General features: G+C 54.1%; 1 protein-coding gene across 1 annotated transcript in view; it reads left to right on the top strand.

Annotated features, from left to right (window-relative positions):
* LOC136958581 (FERM, ARHGEF and pleckstrin domain-containing protein 1) overlaps positions 1-22125 on the top strand; it is a 53373-nt gene that overhangs the window by 26701 nt on the left and 4547 nt on the right. The window contains 21 exon segments of the mRNA XM_067252591.1: positions 4886-4990; positions 5090-5132; positions 5595-5673; positions 6602-6699; positions 8019-8133; positions 9654-9801; positions 9911-10006; positions 10252-10418; positions 10768-10836; positions 10950-11025; positions 11382-11592; positions 16472-16662; positions 16961-17050; positions 18230-18363; positions 19562-19643; positions 19921-20158; positions 20623-20753; positions 20899-20966; position 21456; positions 21611-21700; positions 22008-22090. Coding sequence (XP_067108692.1) covers positions 4886-4990; positions 5090-5132; positions 5595-5673; positions 6602-6699; positions 8019-8133; positions 9654-9801; positions 9911-10006; positions 10252-10418; positions 10768-10836; positions 10950-11025; positions 11382-11592; positions 16472-16662; positions 16961-17050; positions 18230-18363; positions 19562-19643; positions 19921-20158; positions 20623-20753; positions 20899-20966; position 21456; positions 21611-21700; positions 22008-22090 — 2315 coding nt within the window.

Here is a 22125-nt window from a genome sequence, read left to right as displayed (position 1 = left end):
CAACCCATGCATTATATTTGACTAAACAGCATTAGATGCACATTAGGGTTTTCCTATGGGCACTTATGGAAGCCCAGCACCATTTATTCCTAGACCATAACTGTAAGTTTTCACAGAGATGAAAGTAAAGCTCAGAGTCCCTATTCTAAGCACACACCCTGTGCCCAACACACACACACACACACACACACACACACACACAGACAGTTCACACTTGAGTTTTGGGGGGGATTGGTTGACAGGATTATCGGCCTCCAGCCTCCTCTCCCTCTCTAAGCTTGCAACACCTCCTGAATCTCAATGAAGAGCCACTCTGACCTGGCCTTCTCTGACACACACACACACACACACACACACATACATATGGTACATGTGTGTCCATGATAGCCGACGACTTGCAGCAAAACGCTGTCAAGACAGCCACACGTCACAACGCACGCCGTGCCCACCCCCAGGACACCCAGGCTGCTCCCTGATCTCCTGCAGGCTGACGTCCGGATCCTTCTGGAAGGCTGTGCTTAACACAACAAGGCAGGGAAGGGGAACCCGAGCTCCAGTTCTCTCCCTCTCACATCTGTTTCTAATGAAGGCACCGCCGTGCATAACCCGAGAGGTTATGAATGTGCTCCTGTAGCCCCCGTCCTGCCATATCACCAGGCCCGCTGCTTGCCCACGGTTACAGACATCAGTTAGTATGAAGATATGATATCTGCTACTTATTGAAGATCGGGATAGCTATCTGGTGTCTAACATTACCCTAGTTATATGGTAATCTTGCATTAGGATGAGGAAGTCGTATTATTGCTGGGTTAGAATAAAAGGAACTGACTAGCGGGTGCTTTTCCTCCTATCCTCTCCAATTACTCGAGTCACCAGCCTCCACTGGTTTACAGATACAGTTTTATCTGCCCTCACAGGGACTTGCAGTGGTTAGTTGCTGTATACTGCTTCCTGGGTCGTCCCAGGCTAGCCTCAGTCACCCAGACCGGCTTACAACTCGCGCGTGCTTGGAGGCTCTCGCGTCTAACCAGGAATGACTCCTCGGTGCTCTGAGCCTGTGGGATCATAAAATACATGTGTTGACCCCCCTCCCCGAAGGGGTTTGGGATGCCCTGGACTAGCTCACCGTGGGTGAAGTGGACCGTACCAATGTGTCCCTGGGGGGGGGGGGGGGGACTGTGGCTGGTGTCTGGAACATGAGTTTACTACTAGGCGGGGGGTGGGGGGGAGCGGTGGAGTGGGGGGTTAGCTAGACTTTAACTAGCAACACAAGAAGCTGTGTAGACGAGCTGTCATCCCTGTTTACCCCTCCACAGTCTTGACGAGGCAGGCTGCGGTTAGCGTAGCAAGCAGAGCCGCCCTCCGCCTCGGAGATGTAAACAACATCCTGTGAGGCCGTGTTCAAACAGGGCCAGACATGGCTGTGAGTTTCTGGCTGTCTGGCCCGGGCCTCCAGACAGCCGCGTCAGGGCAGGCCTGGGAGAGAGAGGCCTGAGGCTTCTGCTGGGTCCTCCTCTCCTCCCATCTCCTCCTGACCACTGACTCCTCCTGCCTCTTGTCTCCTGATGTCTCCTCCCGACCCCTGACTCCTCCTGCCTCCTCTTGGCTCCTCCCGACCCCTGACTCCTCCTGCCTCTTGGCTCCTCCTGCCTCCTCTTGTCTCCTCCTGACCCCTGACTCCTCCTGCCTCCTCTTGGCTCCTCCCGACCCCTGACTCCTCCTGCCTCTTGGCTCCTCCTGCCTCCATCCTCCTCCGTCCTCTAGATCATGATAGAAATGTCAGCTGCCATGCATGGTATTTGCTGATGTAGTGTGACCTTTCTGACGGGGGAGTGTGGCGCTGCCATGTGGAATGGAGCCAGAAATCATGCGTGGGTGACATGTGATTCTGTGTGTGTTTGTGTGTACGTACGGAACATGGGAGTGTGTGTGCCTGTGGGCGTGCATTGAGGCTGTATCCTTGAGTGCAGTGTGTCTGCAGAGAGTGCATGTACTCCATGTCTGCCGCACCCCTGTGTGAGTGAGTGAGTGAGTGTGTGTGTGTGCGTGCGTGCGTGCAGAGTGATTGCGGCGGCGTCCTCCTAGCTATCAATCATGATGACTCATTAATGGCGGGGGCTATCATTGTGTCGGTACTGCTCACAGATGGCAGGACTGTTACACCAGAGTTCTGCTGCTTTTAATCACAGCCCAGTCTCACTGTGTTACTGCCCTCATCCCTGCCTTACTGTGTTACTGCCCTCATCCCTGCTTTACTGTGTTACTGCCCTCATCCCTGCCTTACTGTGTTACTGCCTTCATCCATGCCTTACTGTGTTACTGCCCTCATCCCTGCTTTACTGTGTTACTGCCCTCATCCCTGCCTTACTGTGTTACTGCCCTCATCCCTGCTTTACTGTGTTACTGCCCTCATCCCTGCCTTACTGTGTTGCTGCCCTCATCCCTGCCTTACTGTGTTACTGCCCTCATCCCTGCTTTACTGTGTTGCTGCCCTCATCCCTGCCTTACTGTGTTACTGCCCTCATCCCTGCTTTACTGTGTTGCTGCCCTCATCCCTGCCTTACTGTGTTACTGTCCTCATCCCTGCCTTACTGTGTTACTGTCCTCATCCCTGCCTTACTGTGTTACTGCCCTCATCCCTGCCTTACTGTGTTGCTGCCCTCATCCCTGCCTTACTGTGTTACTGCCCTCATCCGTGCCTTACTCTGCCACTGCGCTCATCCCTGGTCTAACTTCCACTCAGACTCTGGAATGAAAACTCTTCCTCCGTCTGAAGCCATGCCTCTCTTTGACGTTCGTGTTTCAGGGGATATTTATAAAATGCATGAGAACATGCAGACAACTTAGACGTGTAGAATATCTTCTCAGCAGAGCAACCGGGAATGGAAAATACCAGTTTCTCTTTCCATGGTGTGGTCTGATGCAGCTGGTGAAGTTTGGGGTGCAGCTGAACGTGTGTGTGTGTGTGTGTGTGTGTGTTGGCTCCTGTCCTCTCCCTTCAGCTCTGCTGAGGTCTGGGTTCCTCATCAGCCAGACTGTAGCACATGGAAACGGCTGCTTCTCTGGTGTGCTGCCCTCCACCCTGCTGGATGCAGCTACGCTGGAGAGAGAGTGGGGGAGAGAGACATGCAGCCACGCTGGAGAGAGGGAGAGAGAGACATGCAGCCATGCTGCGGAGGGGGAGAGAGACATGCAACCACACTGGAGAGAGAGAGGGGGAGAGAGACATGTAGCCACACTGGAGAGAGGGGGAGAGAGACATGCAGCCACACTGGAGAGAGAGGGGGAGCGAGACATGTAGCCACACTGGAGAGAGGGGAAGAGAGACATAGAGCCACACTGGAGAAAGAGGGGGAGAGAGACATGTAGCCACACTGGAGAGAGGGGAAGAGAGACATGCATCCACACTGGAGAGAGAGGGAGAGAGAGACGTGTAGCCACACTGGAGAGAGGGGGAGAGAGACATGTAGATAGACAGGGAGTCAGGTGGCTGAGCGGTGAGGGAATTGGGCTAGTAATCCGAAGGTTGCCAGTTCGATTCCCGGTCAAGCCAACTGACGTTGTGTCCTTGGGCAAGGCACTTCACCCTACTTGCCTCGGGGGAATGTCCCTGTACTTACTGTAAGTCGCTCTGGATAAGAGCGTCTGCTAAATGACTAAATGTAATGTAAAATGTAATGTAGCCACACTGGAGAGAGGGGGAGAGAGACGTACAGCCACGCTGGAGAGAGGGGGAGAGAGACATGCATCCACACTGGAGAGAGAGGGGGAGAGAGACATACAGCCACGCTGGAGAGAGAGGGGGAGAGAGACGGAGTCGGGAGGGGAGGGGACAAGAAGAGATGGGGGAGACATGAAGGCTAGGGGAAGAGGGGGCATGGGGGAGAAAGAGGTAGATGGGGAGAGAGAGAGAGGGAGTACTGTACAGGGTTAATGGAGGATAGGGCAGGGTTCCAACAGAGAAAATAAAGAACATGACTTGACATAAGTTGACACCAGAGATCCTATTCTGGGTGACCGGTGACGATTGTTCCATTAACAGTAAGAGGGTGTCCAGTAATTCATTCGATGCTAAACAGCTCGCGTCAGGCCCTCTTATTATCTGTTATTGGAGGGAGAGAGAATGGTCGCCAGGAACGGCGAAGACTCATTATCTAAGCCAGGAAGGAACAGTTAGCTATTGCTAGCTGAAAAACTCCCTTTGTGCCTTTTTTAAAGGACGAGGTTTTTACCCTCTCCGGAGGCAGGGCGGCTAACCGGAGGTTTCCAGGGTGCTTTGGCTGCGTTAGGAGCCCTGGGAAAGAACCCGTCGGGGATGGACTGCCAGATGAGTCAGACTTCACAGGGTGGGGTGGGGGGGTAGGTAGTGGGGGGGTAGGTAGTGGGGGAGGGAGGGGGGAGGTAGGGGGCTCCTAGGTGAGCCCGACTGTGCCTGTGGATCAGCTTCAAAGGCTGCTGGGACATCGTCAGTCCAGTCGCAACGCTGGTAACCCAGAACAAAGTCCTTCTCTCATCCCCCCCCCTCGCCTTTAGATACAGCCTGGAGGGGGGAGGGGGCTGTGAACTGAACCTGGGAGGGGAGGTTAGTGAACCAGTGGAATACCATCCGCTGTAGTTGCCGTCCGTCCATGCGTTCAGCCAGCGTCTCCCCAGAACCGAACTGCGCAATGGTCATGGTTGATGCTTATCTTTGGTTAAGGGCCAACTGCCGGTCAGTCATCAATGTCTTTTGGAGACACAGATTTGGTCATCGTATTGTATTTGGACTCTGAGGAGTGTTGGCATATCTGACATGGCATCCTGATGGATAGGACTGAGTTAATTACAGAAAGCGCAAACGCTCATCTTGACCTTTAACCCCTGTCTTGTTGTTCTTGTTCCACAGCTACGTGCCTCGGGCAAGGTTTTGTTTGACCTCGTGTGCTCCCACCTCAACCTCATCGAGGGCGACTACTTTGGTTTGGAGTTTCACGACCATCGCAAGATGAATGTGAGTTCAAGCGCAAGATCCCCTTTTCACCGCACGCCGCCTTCGAGTTTTCTCGCGGTTCTGACGAGGGTCAAATGTGTTTTGTTTTTCTTTACAAAGGTCTGGCTGGATCTCCTGAAGCCAATCATGAAGCAACTCAGACGTAAGTAAACTGCTAGAAGCTTCTATGCTGCTGGCCGGGTCGAAGTCGAAATGAGCTTGAGCTAATATAGTAAGAGGAGCACATGAAAATGGAGACAGCCAGCAGACTTGTGGGGAAGATTAAGTGGTCTCTTGTGACCACACTTAATCAGACACACACACACACCCACGCACAAACACACACAGCAAACCGTCTTTCTTCATGTCTAAGGCTCTGTTGTCAAAGTTTTACATTTTGAGTCATAAAACATCAGTCTTGTGTTGGGAAGGCCATGAAAGGCTCACAAAAAGGACTTGTCTGGAATAAGAGCTGAAAATACAATGACCTCATTGGTTAGTGTGAGGACATGATGGAAAAACCACAGAAGTTGAGATGTTTATCCAGACTGCATGACGTTTTACATGACAGCAGATGTGGTGTGTAGGCGGTTCATATGCGTGTCTTGTGGTCTCGTGCTTCCAGGACCCAAACACACGGTCCTGAGGTTCGTGGTCAAGTTCTTTCCTCCAGACCACGCCCAGTTACTGGAGGAACTCACCAGGTAAGAGACTGGACTGGAGACTGTTCTGTACACTGCAGTCAGTCAGCACATATTTTGCTCCATTAGAGTAAGTCATTCTCAGGTCAGGTGTGTGCGTGTGTATGCGTGTCGAAGGGAGTCATGTGTTCTAGACCTGCTTATGTCATGTTTTTCTGATTTCTGTGTGGCAGTTCTGGCTGCACATTGTAATTCATACAGATTATTTACATTTAGTCATTTAGCAGATGCTCTTATCCAGAGCGACTTACAAAAAGTACAGGGACATTCCCCCCGAGGCAAGTAGGGTGAAGTGCCTTGCCCAAGGACACAACGTCATTTTGCACGGCCGGGAATCGAACCGGCAACCTTCTGATTAATAGCCCTATTCCCTAACTGCTCAGCCATCTGATTCCCCTTCATGATTTTGATCATTAATCACCGTAATCAAGGGATTGTTTACGCTTTGATCCAACTGTTTCTGTGACGAGCGTTTGACACGACAGTTCTGTATCATCACCACATGCCGCACATACAGCTGTACGCTACACAGGCAAAACCCCGCAGAGCAATTAGCTCGTTTGAGTCAGTCCAGGGTATGTCACAGACGTGTAGATGTCACAAAAGTGCGTCTTACAAACAACAGATGACTGTTCGAACTCCGTCCCTGTGGTTGCTTTGATCTTCTTGTTGTGGTGTAGAACAGGCCTGGATGCTGTCCTGGTGTAGAACAGGCCTGGATGCTGTCCTGGTGTAGAACAGGCCTGGATGCTGTCCTGGTGTAGAACAGGCCTGGATGCTGTCCTGGTGTAGAACAGGCCTGGATGCTGTCCTGGTGTAGAACAGGCCTGGATGCTGTCCTGGTGTAGAACAGGCCTGGATGCTGTCCTGGTGTAGAACAGGCCTGGATGCTGTCCTGAGTCACTCTCCTTCTGTGGTTCTTCCCCGGCAGGTACCTGTTTGCTCTGCAGGTCAGGCAGGATCTGGCCTGTGGACGACTGACCTGCAACGACAGTAGCGCCGCCCTGCTGGTCTCCAACATCATCCAGTGTAAGTGTTCATGATGTTGACTGGTATTCATTCAGCTCACGCTGTCGAACTCTTGATTGTCAGTCTGACTCTCTATCTCCGAGCTAGACTTATCCTCACCTGTTCTTTCGTGGCTGTCTGTCACACACACACACACACACACACACACATACACCTACACACGTACAACATACGCATACAACACACATCAGAGTCAACGGAGCAGATAACTAGGACATGCACATGATGTTGTTGATGCAGAACCATATTCAAACTGTGTCATAAAAGATTCTGCATCCTGCGTCGGGAATCTGTGTGTTGCCATGGATACCTCTCTGTCTCCTCTCTGGGCGCTCGTGTGTGGAGAATGAGCAAACATGTCCGCACCCTGCCCAGAAACTCTCGCTCTCTCTCTCGCTCTCTCTCTCAAACCTCCTGACACCATAGTGATCTGTCAGACTTACAGAATATTATCTGTGGTGAGGATGCAGTATATCTCAGTTCTGTAGAGTTATCTGTTCTATTTTAGGGATGCATGCAAATGTTGAGAATTTATATCTGATTAGAGGCTTGGATTCACACCCTGCGCTGTGCCATGTGATCTCCTGTCCTCTCCTGGGCCCTGTGATAACCTGTCCTCTCCTGGGCCCTGTGATAACCTGTCCCCTCCTGGGCCCCGTGATAACCTGTCCCCTCCTGGGCCCCGTGATAACCTGTCCCCTCCTGGGCCCTGTGATAACCTGTCCTCTCCTGGGCCCTGTGATAACCTGTCCTCTCCTGGGCCCTGTGATAACCTGTCCTCTCCTGGGCCCTGTGATAACCTGTCCCCTCCTGGGCCCTGTGATAACCTGTCCCCTCCTGTCCCCTCCTGGGCCCTGTGATAACCTGTCCTCTCCTGGACCCTGTGATAACATGTCCCCTCCTGGGCCCTGTGATAACCTGTCCTCTCCTGGACCCTGTGATAACCTGTCCTCTCCTGGACCCTGTGATAACCTGTCCTCTCCTGGGCCCTGTGATAACCTGTCCCCTCCTGGGCCCTGCGATAACCTGTCCTCTCCTGGGCCCTGTGATCTCCTGTCCTCTCCTGGGCCCTGTGATAACCTGTCCCCTCCTGGGCCCTGTGATAACCTGTCCTCTCCTGGACCCTGTGATAACCTGTCCTCTCCTGGGCCCTGTGATAACCTGTCCTCTCCTGGGCCCTGTGATAACCTGTCCTCTCCTGGGCCCTGTGATAACCTGTCCTGTCCTGGGCCCTGTGATAACCTGTCCTCTCCTGGGCCCTGTGATAACCTGTCCTGTCCTGGGCCCTGTGATAACCTGTCCTCTCCTGTGCCGTGCAGCTGAGATCGGGGACTTTGAGGAGAGCCAATGTCGGTCGCACCTCCTCAACAACAACTACATTCCAGACCAAATGGCCCTGATTGATAAGATCATGGAGTTCCACTCCAAGAATGTGTGAGTAGCTCTGTGTTGTCTGGGACCCTGGCATGTGTGGAGGGGTTATTCCACTCTGCTCTCAGTAGGAAAGGGGCCGTAAACAGACCTTTACATGTCCCAGGGGAATGGTTCATGTACAGGTGACACGATCAGGAAAGCATGCCAATGAATGGAGCATTTCTCCTGGAATCCCCCATCATGTTTAGACAAGGCAAAGTAGGGTTCTGTTAAATGGTGCCTTAGGGGAATTGTGGGTGTGTGAATGTTTTACTGCTTTATCAAACAATAATACCCCCCCTACACACACACACAGACACAAAAACGAAACAAAAATATCTGGAAGTTAGAGTAACTAGAACTGTTTGCTGATGAACATACCCCTACCTGGAAGGGTAAGACCTGGGATTCTCCTGGTCATGTTTACCTTTGACAGGCTAACGGCAGGCAACAGCTTCTTGGCCTCACCCTGCCTCTCCCCAGCACCCTGCCTCTCACCCTGCCTCTCCCCGGCCCCCTGCCTCTCACCCTGCCTCTCCCCGGCCCACTGCCTCTCACGCTGCCTCTCACCCTGCCTCTCACCCTGCCTCTCACCCTGCCTCTCACCCTGCCTCTCCCCAGCACCCTGCCTCTCACCCTGCCTCTCACCCTGCCTCTCCCCAGCACCCTGCCTCTCTCCCTGCCTCTCTCCCTGCCTCTCTCCCTGCCTCTCTCCCTGCCTCTCTCCCTGCCTCTCTCCCTGCCTCTCTCCCTGCCTCTCACCCTGCCTCTCTCCGGCACTTTCCCTTAATCATCACACTTCTCATGTGCCAGGTCTGCTCTACTGGGAACCTCAGTGGATGGGTTCCACACACACAGACGCTCACATGCACACAGACACACACGGAAACATGCTGACTCACACACGCATGCACTCCGTTGTACACTGAAACACAGACACCCTCACTTCTTTCTCCAAGCGTCCCTGTTGATACACACCGGCTCAGAACTTCAGCCAGTGCCGACCCCATCCTCACCCCCACACCACAGCCCAGAACTGAAGGCCCAGGGAGACTTATTAAAGAGGCCCTGGTAGATTCCCCCCCCCCGCCCCCCCCCCCCCCCCCACCCTCCCCTTTTTTCCAATAATGACTGTAACCACTATTCTTCTGGCCGGGCGCCAAGCCCAGAGTTAAATCTCTAATCAAGTAGTGCACACAGGAAGCTGGAAAGCTTTTCCACAGATAAGGATTAAGGAAGTTGGAATGTGTCGTTTTCTTTTCTTTTTTTTACAACCTCACTACTGTCAGCTGAATGTAAATGTGTGCTGGAGCTAGGCCCTTACCTCAATCCTAGTTAACATATTAATATATCTATTGAAGGATGATTGACAGTGAGGTATAATCTCTGTGTAGCACCAGTAGTGTTACAAGTGGAAACTTGTAATGTTACCGGTTCAACAATCTAGTAGACCTGTACTGCAGTATAGTACTGTCGTCTGTTTCCAGTACCTTATTTTGATGGAGTTCGAGACTGGTCAGTAACCCAGGATGTGTTATTAGGGGTCAGACACCGGCAGAGTCCGACTTTCAGCTGCTGGAGGTAGCCCGCAGGCTGGAGATGTACGGGGTACGACTGCACCCCGCCAAGGACCGCGAGGGCACCAAGCTGAGCCTGGCCGTGGCGCACACAGGGGTGCTGGTCTTTCAGGTGAGCCAGAGGTCCCTGGAGGGCGGCCGGATGGCACGGTGCTCGTGGCCCATGTGTCTGGCGTCTCCGCGCGTCGTCTCTTAAGCGCGTTGGTCGTTTCCCTCCGCAGGGACACACTAAGATCAACGCCTTCAACTGGTCCAAGGTGCGCAAGCTGAGCTTCAAGAGGAAGCGTTTCCTCATCAAGCTGAGGCCAGACCTGAATGTGAGTCACCTCACTAGATCCTAGGGAAACCTTCCATTCATATAGAGACTAATGAGCAATAATGGGGGATATAGATAAAGCTCAGTGGGTAGAGCATTTGACTGTAGATCGGGAGGTCACAGGTTCGAATCCCCCCTCTCCCTGTCTTTTATTGCTTTGGATAAAAGCATCTGCTGAATGAATACATACAACACTAAGAATCTTTCCACAATAACATGAGCGTTGCCTCTCCTGCGCCCCCACAGAAGAGCTCCTACCAGGACACGCTGGAGTTCCTCATGGCCAGCCGGGACTGCTGCAAGGTGTTCTGGAAGATCTGCGTGGAGTACCACGCCTTCTTCCGCCTCTTCGAGGAGCCCAAGCCCAAACCCAAGCCCGTCATCTTCACCAGGGGATCCTCCTTCAGATTCAGGTAACCAGGGCTGTAAAGCAGGCCTCTGTAAAGCGGGCCTCTGTAAAGCGGGCCTCTGCAAAGCGGGCCTCTGCAAAGCGGGCCTCTGCAAAGCGGGCCTCTGCAAAGCGGGCCTCTGCAAAGCGGGCCTCTGCAAAGCGGGCCTCTGCAAAGCGGGCTTCTGTAAAGCGGGCCTCTGTAAAGCAGCGTATCCAAGGACCAGAGACGGGAGCTCTAATGAAGGACCGCTGGCTCTCAGAATCTCATTTCAACTGTCACCTAGACAAGTCTGCTGCCACTTATCACTAACCTCCTCCTTCTCACTAACCTCCTCCTCCTCACTAACCTCCTCCTCTGTGACTCTCTGCAGCGGGCGAACCCAGAAGCAGGTGATTGATTACGTGAAGGAGTCCGAGTTCAAGAAGATCCCCTTCGAAAGGTAAGAGTCTCGATCGGTTTTCAGTCGCTGACGAAAGCAGCCTTTTTTTCTATGGCTCCGACAGGAGCCGTCGGCTACATAACACACCCGCCTGTCACCGTGTCTCCCCACAGGAAACACAGCAGGGTCCAACACAACAGCCGGCTCTCTCCCCTGCCTTCCCCACGCCGACCAGATGTGCCAAAAGAAGTCAGTGTCTCCATCAGCCTTGCCGTCCACGTAGAGGCCATTAGAGGCTTGAGTGCTTAATGAAGCCTGATAGCCAGCCCTGTGTGTCTTCCTTTATGTAGAGGGAAGCCGATGAGAGCGTAATTGTAGTGTCTAAATGGCCCTTGGTGAGCAAAGCACAATGACTCTGAGTGTTCTAACCCACCGTGTTCCCATCCCCCCCCTGCCTCCGTCTGTCTCCCCCCGACTCGGTCTGCCTCCGTGACTTTCCCTCCCTGCCCCTCCCTGCCTTTGCCTCTGACCTCCCAGCCTCTCTCTCTGACCTCCCCGCCTCTCTCTCTGATCTCCCTGCCTCTCTCTGCCTCTGATCTCCCCAGACCGTGAGCAGCGCCCCTGCCGAGAGGCTGGACACGCCCCCCCGCCGCCACTGGAAGGAGTCCGTGCTGGTGAGCGCCGAGGACCCCTCGGCCCTCGGGCCCCGCCCCGGCCCCAGCCCTGCCTCCCAGAGGAACGGACGCGAGGACCAGCCAATCCCCGGAGAGGAGGACGCCCCGGGTCCCACCAGACAGCCGGATCATCTGAACCCAGGTCCTGCCCGGGGACTCAGGGCCAACAGCTCCTCCATCCCCTACATCGACTGCAGTGACGTAGATAACCAGTACCAGTATGACGTGGGCAAGACCCGGGGGAGCAGGGGTCAGGGTAGTGAGGGTCTAAGGGGGGAGGTGTGCGTGCAGGCAGCAGGGGGGGTGAACGGGGCTTGGCCCCCCCAGCAGGAGCTCTTTACGGGTAGGATGAGGTCCAGGGAGGTGACCCCTTCCCCGAAGACTCCACTCGGCGTCTGCCGCGGTCTGGATGAGCCGTCCAGCCCGCCGTACTACGCCCACCCTCTCCACAGCCCCGCGCTGGGCGAGGAGGCGAGGGGTGCGAGCAGCCCGTTAGGGCTACGTCACGCGGCCAAAAGCCCCGGCCCCGCGGTGAGCGTCTCCCATAGGACGGCCTCGCTCAGCCACGCCGAGCAGAACGGCCACGGCTCCGCCCCCCCACGCTGGGACGCCTGGGGGGCAGGGCGTCGGGACGAGGGCCTATCCCACGTCGCCGGCTCCTCCCCCACGGTGAGCAGAAAGCTCCGGAACGAGCGGCACCGCTCCGACGGTGACCCGTCGCTACCAACCGGCTCCGCCCACGAGCCCCGGGCCGTCCTGTCCCGCAGCGAGCGTGCGGCCGCTCTGGAGCGCCGCATGCTGGCCAATGGGCTGTCGGCGCCCGGCCAGCCCCGCCTCGGCCCCGCGCAGAGTCGCTACGGCGGGCGGGGCAGCGCCCACCACATCGGGGCGGTCCAGATGACCGACGGCTCCGCCAGCAGCGGCTCCGAGTCCAGCGACTCGGAGGCGGAGGGCAGAGGGGTTACCGGGGGTTACGCCCCGGGCTACGGTCACGCCGTAAGCCCCGCCCTGGCCGCCTCCCCCGCCCTGCCCAGGAACACGTTCTCCTTCGGCAGTCTCCAGCTGGACGAGGAGATGGGCGAGGAGGGCTGCCTGGCCTTAAGTGACGAGGACGGGGCGCAGGTGTTCAGCTGTTAAGGCCAGCCTCGGAGGCCAGCTCCGAAATAACGTGCCGTTTTAGCAGACGCTTTGAATCCAAAGCGACGTACGGGGGGTGGGATTTGAACCTGAGACCTCTCGATCAGCTGTGAATTGCTCTACCTCTGAGCTGAACCCTGGACTGGAGGTCGGGTGGAGGTGGGGGTTACTGGTGGGTCGGCCATGCCCAGCGTCTGCCTGTGAACCTGGGATCATGCTCAGGAGGTCCGGGCTTCTGAGCACCATTCATGCCCCACCCCCTCAGACGGCAGGGGGGTCGGCTAGAGCTTGGCCAGCCCCTCGGGTGTCCTCTGCCCTTTAGGAAGAGAGTAGGATGGGGGGAGGAGAGAGAGTACTGTACTCTGTACCGTACAGGGAGAATGAACCCTTCCCCTTCCGATTTACACAGTCTCTGTGTTCGCTCCTGTTGATCAGACAGAGGGAGACGGACAGACAGAGGGAGACGGACAGACAGAGGGAGCCGGACAGACAGAGGGAGACGGACAGACAGAGGACGTTTATAGTGCCAAGTCATCTTGAACAAGCGAGAGCATACGAATGATGAGAGAGCTCTGGACAGACCTGGGTCCTTACTAATGTGATGGACGGGAGACGAGGGAGTCGGATTTGTCGAGTTGCATGTTCCTCGTCACTTATCCCCACGCTCAGAGCGGAGCCTACGGTCGATTGTTCTAGATGGATGGACTGCTGGGCTGAACTCAGTCAAATGCCTTCGTTTATTGTCCCACAGGGGGAACATATATCACACACACAGCAGTCCATTCTCTGAGTAGTGGACAGTATTGTACACTGTAACATTGTACGTGTACCGTTTTTCTAATCGCTGATATACTTGTCGTAGACGGATTTTAATAGACCTTTAGAGGAAGCAAAGGTGATTCCGGAGGGACATTTCCTGCTATTGTTCATTGTTGTGTATGATGTGCTGTGGCATCAATTGTTTTAATCCAATATTTATGGAGTTACTTAGCGTATTGGCTCTATGCCTTGTTTATACTGGGCAGACGCTACCTGGCTTGTTTCCGTAGCGATAGTAGTGCTAGCAAAGGCCTGTGTTTGTGTAAGTCTGTTGGGTGCTAACAGGACCTCTAGAATGGTCCACAGCACCCATACTCCCAACTCATGTTTACATGAATTCCTGGTCCATACTGCGGGCCTAGGTCTTGGTAATTGTCACTGTGTATTCACTAGTGGTACAGTAGGCCAACCGCCGAACTATTTTATATCTTGTCATAAGAGGATTATTGAAGCAGCCTCCTAATCCAAACCCTAAGGGCACGATTCTCAACCAGAAGTGGAACACATGTATCATTGGAGTGTGAGAGGGAACTTGGAGAAGCGCTGGTTCAGCCAATCTACGATGAGCAGCTCTTGTGCCCCAGGCAGGCAGTTTTCCACCGTTACACCTTGCTGTCCCATTTCTATCTTTTATTTTTGTTACTTTTTATTTTTGTGTGCAAACAGTGTTGGGTTTTGCCTAGCTTGCGAGTTTGCCCTGTCTGCAAGTTTGCAAATCTTTGAAATGCTTTTTTGTTTGTTTGTTTTCTGGCTCGTCCATTATTGTCTTTTTTTTTTTTGCTTCCTTCTTCATTGTCATGTTTGTGATTCTTTGCTGCCTGCTATTTCGATAAGGGTAACTCTGTCCACATTATCACAATGCTTTTATTTTTTCTTCTCAAAATTCATTTGTCTGATGTAATCACTGTTTGTGTCCTGTCGGCATGCACTGGAAGTTGTTTAGTGTGTTTCCTTCTGCATGCATGTCCACCTGCTACTGTACTGTCCCCGTGTTTTACTGCTCTGTCACTTCCTGTCTGAAGAGGAAGAGGGGTTCGGATGGCTTCTCTGTGATGCAGTGATCCTGGCGACTACATGCAGAGGATGTAGAGGTCTGGACGAGGGCGGGGATAGGTTGTTACCTAGGGAACCCAGGATGATGTAATCTAGGGAACCCAGGATGACAGTTCCCCCGGAGAATAGAACCTAGGAAAGGGACCGGAATGTAGAAGCAGGCTCCGGTGTGCGTGCGTGTGTGTGTGTGTGTGTGCGTGTGTGAAAGGCAGTTTAAGGGCAACCCCGCAAAAAAGCCTCCAAGCTCATCCATCACTGTCACTGCAGATGCTGTGGGTCGCTGAGAAAGTTTTAACACTGATGGTTAGGAGATATTACTTATGTATTATGTAGCTCCGTTCCCTTATGAATTATTCCCAAAATGTTTCGTACGGCCTCCAAAATTACTTATGGATCGCTCGGTCTGATACAGCACTCTCCCTTTTTAAAAATGGAAATGGTTGTCGAGGAAACCGACTCCAGAAGGGACTCGAGGCTGCATGTTTCCGTGTGGATGGATGGATGGAGTGAGGTGAGGATGTGGTGCTGGGAGAGGACTGCGTGTGGCTGGATCACTGCATCAGAGGTGTAACCTGACGGGCGCACCAAACACGGCTCTGCGGCGATGGGCTCCACACTCCCAGGTGAACCTGGGCCTTCGGTGTCGCCGAGAACATTCGAAACGTCCGGTATTTACCGGAATCCGTAAGGCAACTAGTTGTTATGCCGTTCTCCCTCACACTGCCAGCCTTCCGTCGCAGATCCTTCAGACGTGATTGTTTGTGTGCCACCGGTGTCATTCTAGCGACTGTTTAATCCCTGCATGTCTGATGAGGTTAACCCTGGGCTAAGGCATGGTGTTTAGGTGTCCTGTCCTCATGTCTGTGTCACATTCTTAATCAGGCAGAATCAGACGTCAAAACATCGAGACATTACTCTTTATGACGATAAAGCACACAGAAATCAATACAAGATGTCTTTGTTATACTGTACCCGCTAATACCCCCAGGCCACACATTTGCTAGCTATTTATGGAAATACTCAATGTGTTGCTTTCCCCCCTGCCCTTCTTTCTTTCACCCTCAGTCTCACCTCCTCACATGAGCTGCAGTCTGGTGTTGTGGCCCCATGCCGGGCTCTCTCCTGTTCCAGCACCTCCCCCCCCCCCTGCTGAGAGACTCACTCTCTAACACTGTATACGGTTGTGCACTATCAATAGAGTCAATAAAGTTGACCTTTTTATCAAGCGGGCTTCCGTCGTCATCTTTTCAAAGACCTCAGCGTCACCTCGTGCTAGCTGATAGCCCCCCCCCCCCGCCGTACTCCCCCCCCCCCCCCCCCCCCCCCCCCCCTGTAGTCCTCCGGATGTGGGTGCGTTCCATGCCTGTGAAGTGTTGTCCGCCGACCCTTGGTGTGTTGTCTTGTGTGTCTCTCCGGTTCTCCGTGGTTCCCCCCTCTTGTAGCCTGTAGTGGTGCCCATCTCGACCAGCTCGTTCTGGGCCTTGTGTTCATGTCCTCTGTGGTGCTATCAGGCGATGGAGACAGTGGTGGGCAAGTATGCTGTCTGCCGCTCGCAGGCAAAGTGTCATGATGTAGGTTAGTTCTCTTAGGCACCCTGCTTACAGTAGCTAAACAGCTGTGTGTGTGTGTGAGGTAGATGGCTAGGTAGCTAGCAGGACCAACCCAGACATGAGCAGCAGATCAGAGCTGTCTGGACAGGAGAGTGAGTCATAACTGTGTGTCTGGGTGCTGCCAACTAGCTTCAGGCTAGGCCAACACTAGAGCTCATTCCACTTACATGCTGCAAATTGAGGAGCTTCGCGCTGCTTATTCAGCACTAACCAGTGCTTTTCTCTCCCTTTCTCCCTCGCTGTTTCTCTCTGTCACATTTTCTTTTCTTTCTCCCCCGTCTAACTTTCCCTCTCTCTCTCTCTATCTCTCTCTATATCTCTATCTCTCTATCTCTCTCTATCTCTATCTCTCTCTATCTCTTTCTATATCTCTATCTCTCTCTCTCTCTCTCCCCTCCACAGGCGTGGTGTCTAACAGCCCCCACCTCTCCGCCTCCTCGGGGACGTCCCAGTGTCTGGTCAACGGAGGGCAGAGGCCGGGCGAGCACGCGGGCCACAGTCCGGACGGGCGGCAGCCCTCGCCCCTCACCAGCCCCCTGCTCCACGACGCCGGCAGCGTCCGCACCGACGACGAGGACGAGGTTCGCAGGAAGGTTTGTGCTCCGGGCGCGGTTTAGAACCCGCAGACTGGAGTCCTGTGCCGTCGGTTCCCTCCCTGTTCATGGGAATAGCACAGGCAAGAAGTAGACCTAGATTACCTGGCCTAAATAACCCTCCGCAGGGACTAGCGCTGTGTACCTCCGACCAGCCCCGCTGATAGAACTGGGTTAGACAATATCTCAGACCGCAGAAGAGATGGAGGCTCATATCACAGAGAATGAATACACCCCCCAGAGGAAGCGTGGCGATCTGCTCTCGACTAAAGTGTGTCCTCGTCCCCTCTCGCTGCAGAGGTTCCCTACTGACCGGGCCTACTTCATCGCCAAGGAGTTGCTGACAACAGAGAGGACCTATCTGAAGGACCTGGAGGTGGTGACTGTGGTAAGGCCCGCCAGAGGATATCCCTCCGCCAAGTCAGTTAACTGCTGTTCAGTTAACTTTTCCCCCCCTCTGCTGTTCTCTGGGCAGAAACATTGATTATTCCAGCTAGCTGCTCCACAACAGAGCCTGCTATTGGCATAACACACACAGAGAACCAGGGCAGTTGTGCTACTGGGATATTTTAAACAGGTGGGCCTCGAGTTTGTCAGTTATTCTCCCTCAAGGCTCCATCGCAGATGGAGACACGGCTGGTACTGTAGGTACCGTACTCCCTCAAGCTGGCTTCCTGTTTTAGTCCTAACAAACATACAGACACCATGGTACAGTGCTCTCACCGGAGCCGCCAAGAAAACCGGAGATTAAAGGTTGTTACAAGGGGAGACAGTTTCCCAGTGATTGCTGTGAGTGTGGAGTTGCATGGTTCCAGAGCTCACACACACACACACCACACACACACGACAGACTACACCACCACATCAGCACAGCTGTGGAGCGCCCACTGCTCCTCTCAAACTCTCTGATGTTCAAACAAGACTTTTATGCATCCCATAAATATTTGGGTTGGCCTTCATCCCGATGTTTTGAGTGAGTGTGTGTGTGTGTTGCAAAACCTCCTCTATCCTCTCTTCCCTAGTTGGCTGGTGCCTCAGAGGGGGAACAGCTGTGGCCCCCTGCCTTCTTCCCTAACCCCTCCAGCCCCCTGCGGCTTCCTCCAAACTGAGCCTAACACCCCCCCCCCCCCTCCCCGCTCGGCCCCCCTCCCCTGCCTCGTCAACAAATACACAAACGCCAACACGCACAGCCCACATTTCCTCCCCTAAACTGAAGAGCTTGTCCATGATGAGGTGTGTGTCGTCGTCCCCCCCCCCCCAGGATCGTGTGGGGAACGTGGGGCCTATTGACCCCCCCCTCATCAAGCGCTCCTCCTCTGGGGTAGCTCAGGATGTGGAGTCAGGAGACCCACATGTGACTGTTAGACAACCGGATCAGCGGAGTTCCTCTGGCAACGTGTCAGCTTTAATGCGGGGGTGGAGAGGGTTCTTAATCCAGCAGAGAGATTCTCTTCATTAGATGAGAGCTTCGCTCCTCGGGCGACTGCAGTGGAGAAAGGGCACACTTTGCACAATGGAGGGCCCTTGTTCAAGTGTGCGTGTGCGTGCGTGTGTGTGTGTGTGTCAGTCTTTTCAGAACTCGGTGGGGAACGACGAGGCCACCCCCGACTCCCTGAAGGCCAGCGTCTTCTCCAACCTGGACCCTCTCTACCAGTTCCACTCCCACTTCCTGAGGGAGGTGGAGCAGAGGCTGGCTCTTTGGTGAGTTCGGCGTCCACGCACACACTCCCCGTCCATGAGTCATGCTGATAGGTCACGGTCAAGCTACCATCCACTACCGGCGAAGCTAATTGGTAGTTAGGGCAATTAGGCTGAAAATGTCAACTTGTTTGCTGACAAACCCACGGGGGATGAAAACAGAGCTGGTGGCACTGGGTTCCAGTGTCATAGATCTGGAGTGATCATTAGTGACGTTAGTGACGTTAGTGAGCTGTATTGACGTCCTGTCTGAGAACCTCCCAGACACGCCCCCCCACGGTGACGAGAGGTGCTGCTGGGGTTTCTATGGCAACAGTAGCCAGGGAGCATAGAGGCTAGGTTTCCTTGCCTGTGGGTCTCTACAGGGCTGTGTTATACTCTTAATGAGGCAGTCTGGTGCCGCACACACACTCTGATACGCACTCTTTCTCTCACGCACAGACATACACGCACTCACTGTAATACACACACACACACACAACAAGACATGCACACCCACTATGACACCAAGACACACCTACACAAATGCACACACACACAGATACGAACTCGGTCACCAGACACCCCAGACACATACTGGCAAGGGAGACACACACATGGTGGCGTATAAAGATGACATGGTGCATGCAAAGTGACATGGTGACTCATACAGGTTCTGGCACTAGAACTGACACCTTCAGAGAGCTGGTCTGTCCGTCTGTGTATCTGAGACTGTCCCCTCACTGGAAACACAGCCCAGCTGCTTCTCACAACCTCACCAACCGCCAGAATATTTGTCTACACAAATCTTAGACAACGCACCGATACTCCCTTCCTGGTTTGAATATTCAAATAGTGTTGCTAGCTATGATTGATTTGAGCGCTACTCTGTTGTTCTGGGGTGTGAGCAGGTTGCGTGAGAACCCTAACCAGGGCCACATATCAGAGAGGAGACATTGAGAGGGTCTAGTCCCGTGTCGTGGTTCACATAGTAAACGGAAGGCCTCTCAGTGTGTGTCTGCATAGCGGAGAAGCAAACCACCTTCGACAAGTCACACTCAAGAGAGCCACCTGGTGGTCACCTGTTGCATTGCCGCTCCCTTCAACCTCCTCGGAAGGTCCAGGCATTAATACGGGAGCATCTGTGAATAAGGGTCCCAGCTTACCTGTGTTTATTATTCCACTGTGACACACAGAATAACTCACCTTGCTGATGTTGTAGGGAGGGCCGCTCCAACGCCCACATCAAGGGAGACTACCAGCGCATCGGGGACGTGATGCTGAAGAACCTACAGGGGCTGAAGGTAAGACCTGCCTGAAGAAACAAAGTGCATTCAAATAAATAAATAAAAATGAGCGTAAATAATTAACAAATGCATATATTACAACACATTTGCATGGATTATATTCTACAAAAATGGAATTATTCATATATTTATAAAAAATACAAAAAATCATTTAAATACTAAGCCGTTCAAATAACCCTAACCCTCCATTTAACGTACTTGCATGAATTGAACAAAGCGGTTTAATAAAACAGCCATGTGTCCCCTCACCCGGCCCCACTCTGTGTCCCTGCAGCCGCTGACAGCCCACCTGCAGAGGCAGGCGGAGGTGCTGCTGGAGCTGGAGGAGGCGTGCCGGGCCTCGCGCCGGCTGGAGGCCCTCTGCAGGGACTTTGAGCTGCAGAAGGTGTGCTACGTGCCCCTCAACGTGTTCATCCTGCGCCCGCTGCACCGCCTCGCCCACTACAAGCAGATCCTGGAGCGCCTGTGCAAACACTACCCGCCCACGCACGGGGACTTCAGGGACTGCAGAGGTACGCAGGGGGGGTCACTGAGGGAGCAGACGTGGACCCCCTGGTGCAGCCGAGGGTCCCCTGATGCAGCTTAGGGCCCCCTGGTGCAGCTTAGGGCCCCCTGATGCAGCCGAGGGTCCCCTGATGCAGCCGAGGGTCCCCTGATGCAGCTTAGGGCCCTGTGACGCAGCTTAGGGCCCCCTGATGCAGCTTAGGGCCCTGTGACGCAGCTTAGGGTCCCCTGGTGCAGTTTAGGGCCCCCTGGTGCAGCTTAGGGCCCCCTGGTGCAGCTTAGGGCCCCCTGGTGCAGCTTAGTGTCCCCTGATTCAGCGTAGGGCCCCCTGGCGCAGCGTAGGTCCCCCTGGTGCAGCGTAGGTCCCCCTGGTGCAGCGTAGGGCCCCTGGTGCAGCGTAGGGCCCCCTGGTGCACCATGAACGGTGCTGGGCTATGCTGTGTTTCTCACGGAGCGTTTCTGCTGTTTCCAGCTGCTCTGGCCGACGTGTCTGAGGTGGTGGACCAGCTCCAGGGCAGCGTGATCAAGATGGAGAACTTCCAGAAGCTTCTGGAGCTCAGGAAGGATCTGATTGGTGCTGACAATCTAGTGGCTCCAGGAAGGGTGAGTCGAGGCAGGAAAGGGAAGGGGGGGTCACAGGTGCTGCTGGGCCCAAAGTTCTCTCATTCACCTTGAAGCTGATGTTATATCGTTCATTCACCTTGTATCTGATGTTAAACAGCCCTCCCATTCATCCAATGTGTTTCAGGAGTTCATCAGGTTAGGATGCCTCAACAAGCTGTCTGGAAAAGGCCTCCAGCAAAGAATGTTTTTCCTGTAATATATCAATCCATCCTTGACTACGCAGAATGTGATCGATGCAATCATTCTGTGAGGGCAAAATACTGAAGAATGTCTATCGATATCCTATGCAGCAGCTCCCTATCTGACTGGGTGTTCAATCACCCAGGGGCTGTGGTCTCCTTATCTCCTCTCCCCTACTCTTTCCTCCTCCTCTTCTCCCTCCTACTCTCTCCTCCCCCCTCCTCTCTCCTCCTCTCCTCTTCCCCCTCCTCTCCCCACTCTCTCCTCCTCTCCCCTACTCTCTCCTCCCCCCCTCCTCTCCTCTTCTCCCTCCTCCTCTCCCCTACTCTCTCCTCCCCCCCCTCTTCTCCCTCCTCCTCCTCTCCCCTCCTCTCTCCTCCCCCTCTCCCTCTTCTCTCTCCTCCTCCTCTCCTCACCTCTCTCCTCCCCGCCTCCTCTCCTCCCTCCTCCCCCTCTGGGTTCTGCGGCGTGTGTGATGAGCAGGATGAACCAGAGCGACAGTGTTGTTATCTAGATCTGTTAGCCTGATCCCAGACACCAACAGAGGGGCCTGGTGTACTGGGCAGCCCTCCTCCAGCTCCATTGGTCTGTGTGTGATAACCAAGCTCCCGATATAGACGCTCCCTCACTCTGTCCCCGGTCCCTCTGTTTGGCAGTTCAATGACGTCATGCTGTACACAAGCCGGGGGATGACGGCCACCAATCAGTTCAAAGTGCACGGGCAACTGCAGCTCCGTGGCATGACAGTAAGTCCCTCGACCTCCCCCCCTCCCTTTCAAGTTCTGGCAGGACACAGTGGAACTACTGTCACAAGCTACTCATTACCTCCTGTGAATGAACTGCTGCACCACTGTATGTCCCTCGCCATCTGTTCCTCTCTCTCTCTCTCCCTTCTCTTTCTCACTATCCGTCTTTCTCTCTTTATCTTTCTCGCTTGCTCTCTCTGTCTCTTTCTCTCACAGTCTTTCTCTCTGTCTCCCTCTCTTCTTTTTTTCCCCCTCATCATTTCCTGCAACTCTAACCGTCTTCTTCTGGTGCGTGTGTGTGTTCCAGATCAGGGAGAGTGAGGATGAATGGGGTGTTCCTCATGCCTTCACCCTGAATGGACAGCGCCAGTCAGTGGTCGTGGCAGCCAGGTAAGACTGCAACCAATCGGAGCCGACCAGGCTAC

Source organism: Osmerus mordax, chromosome 2 (genome assembly GCF_038355195.1).
Source record: "Osmerus mordax isolate fOsmMor3 chromosome 2, fOsmMor3.pri, whole genome shotgun sequence".
In the NCBI taxonomy this organism is placed as follows: Eukaryota; Metazoa; Chordata; class Actinopteri; order Osmeriformes; family Osmeridae; genus Osmerus; species Osmerus mordax.
This window is presented reverse-complemented; position numbering and strand designations above follow the sequence as displayed.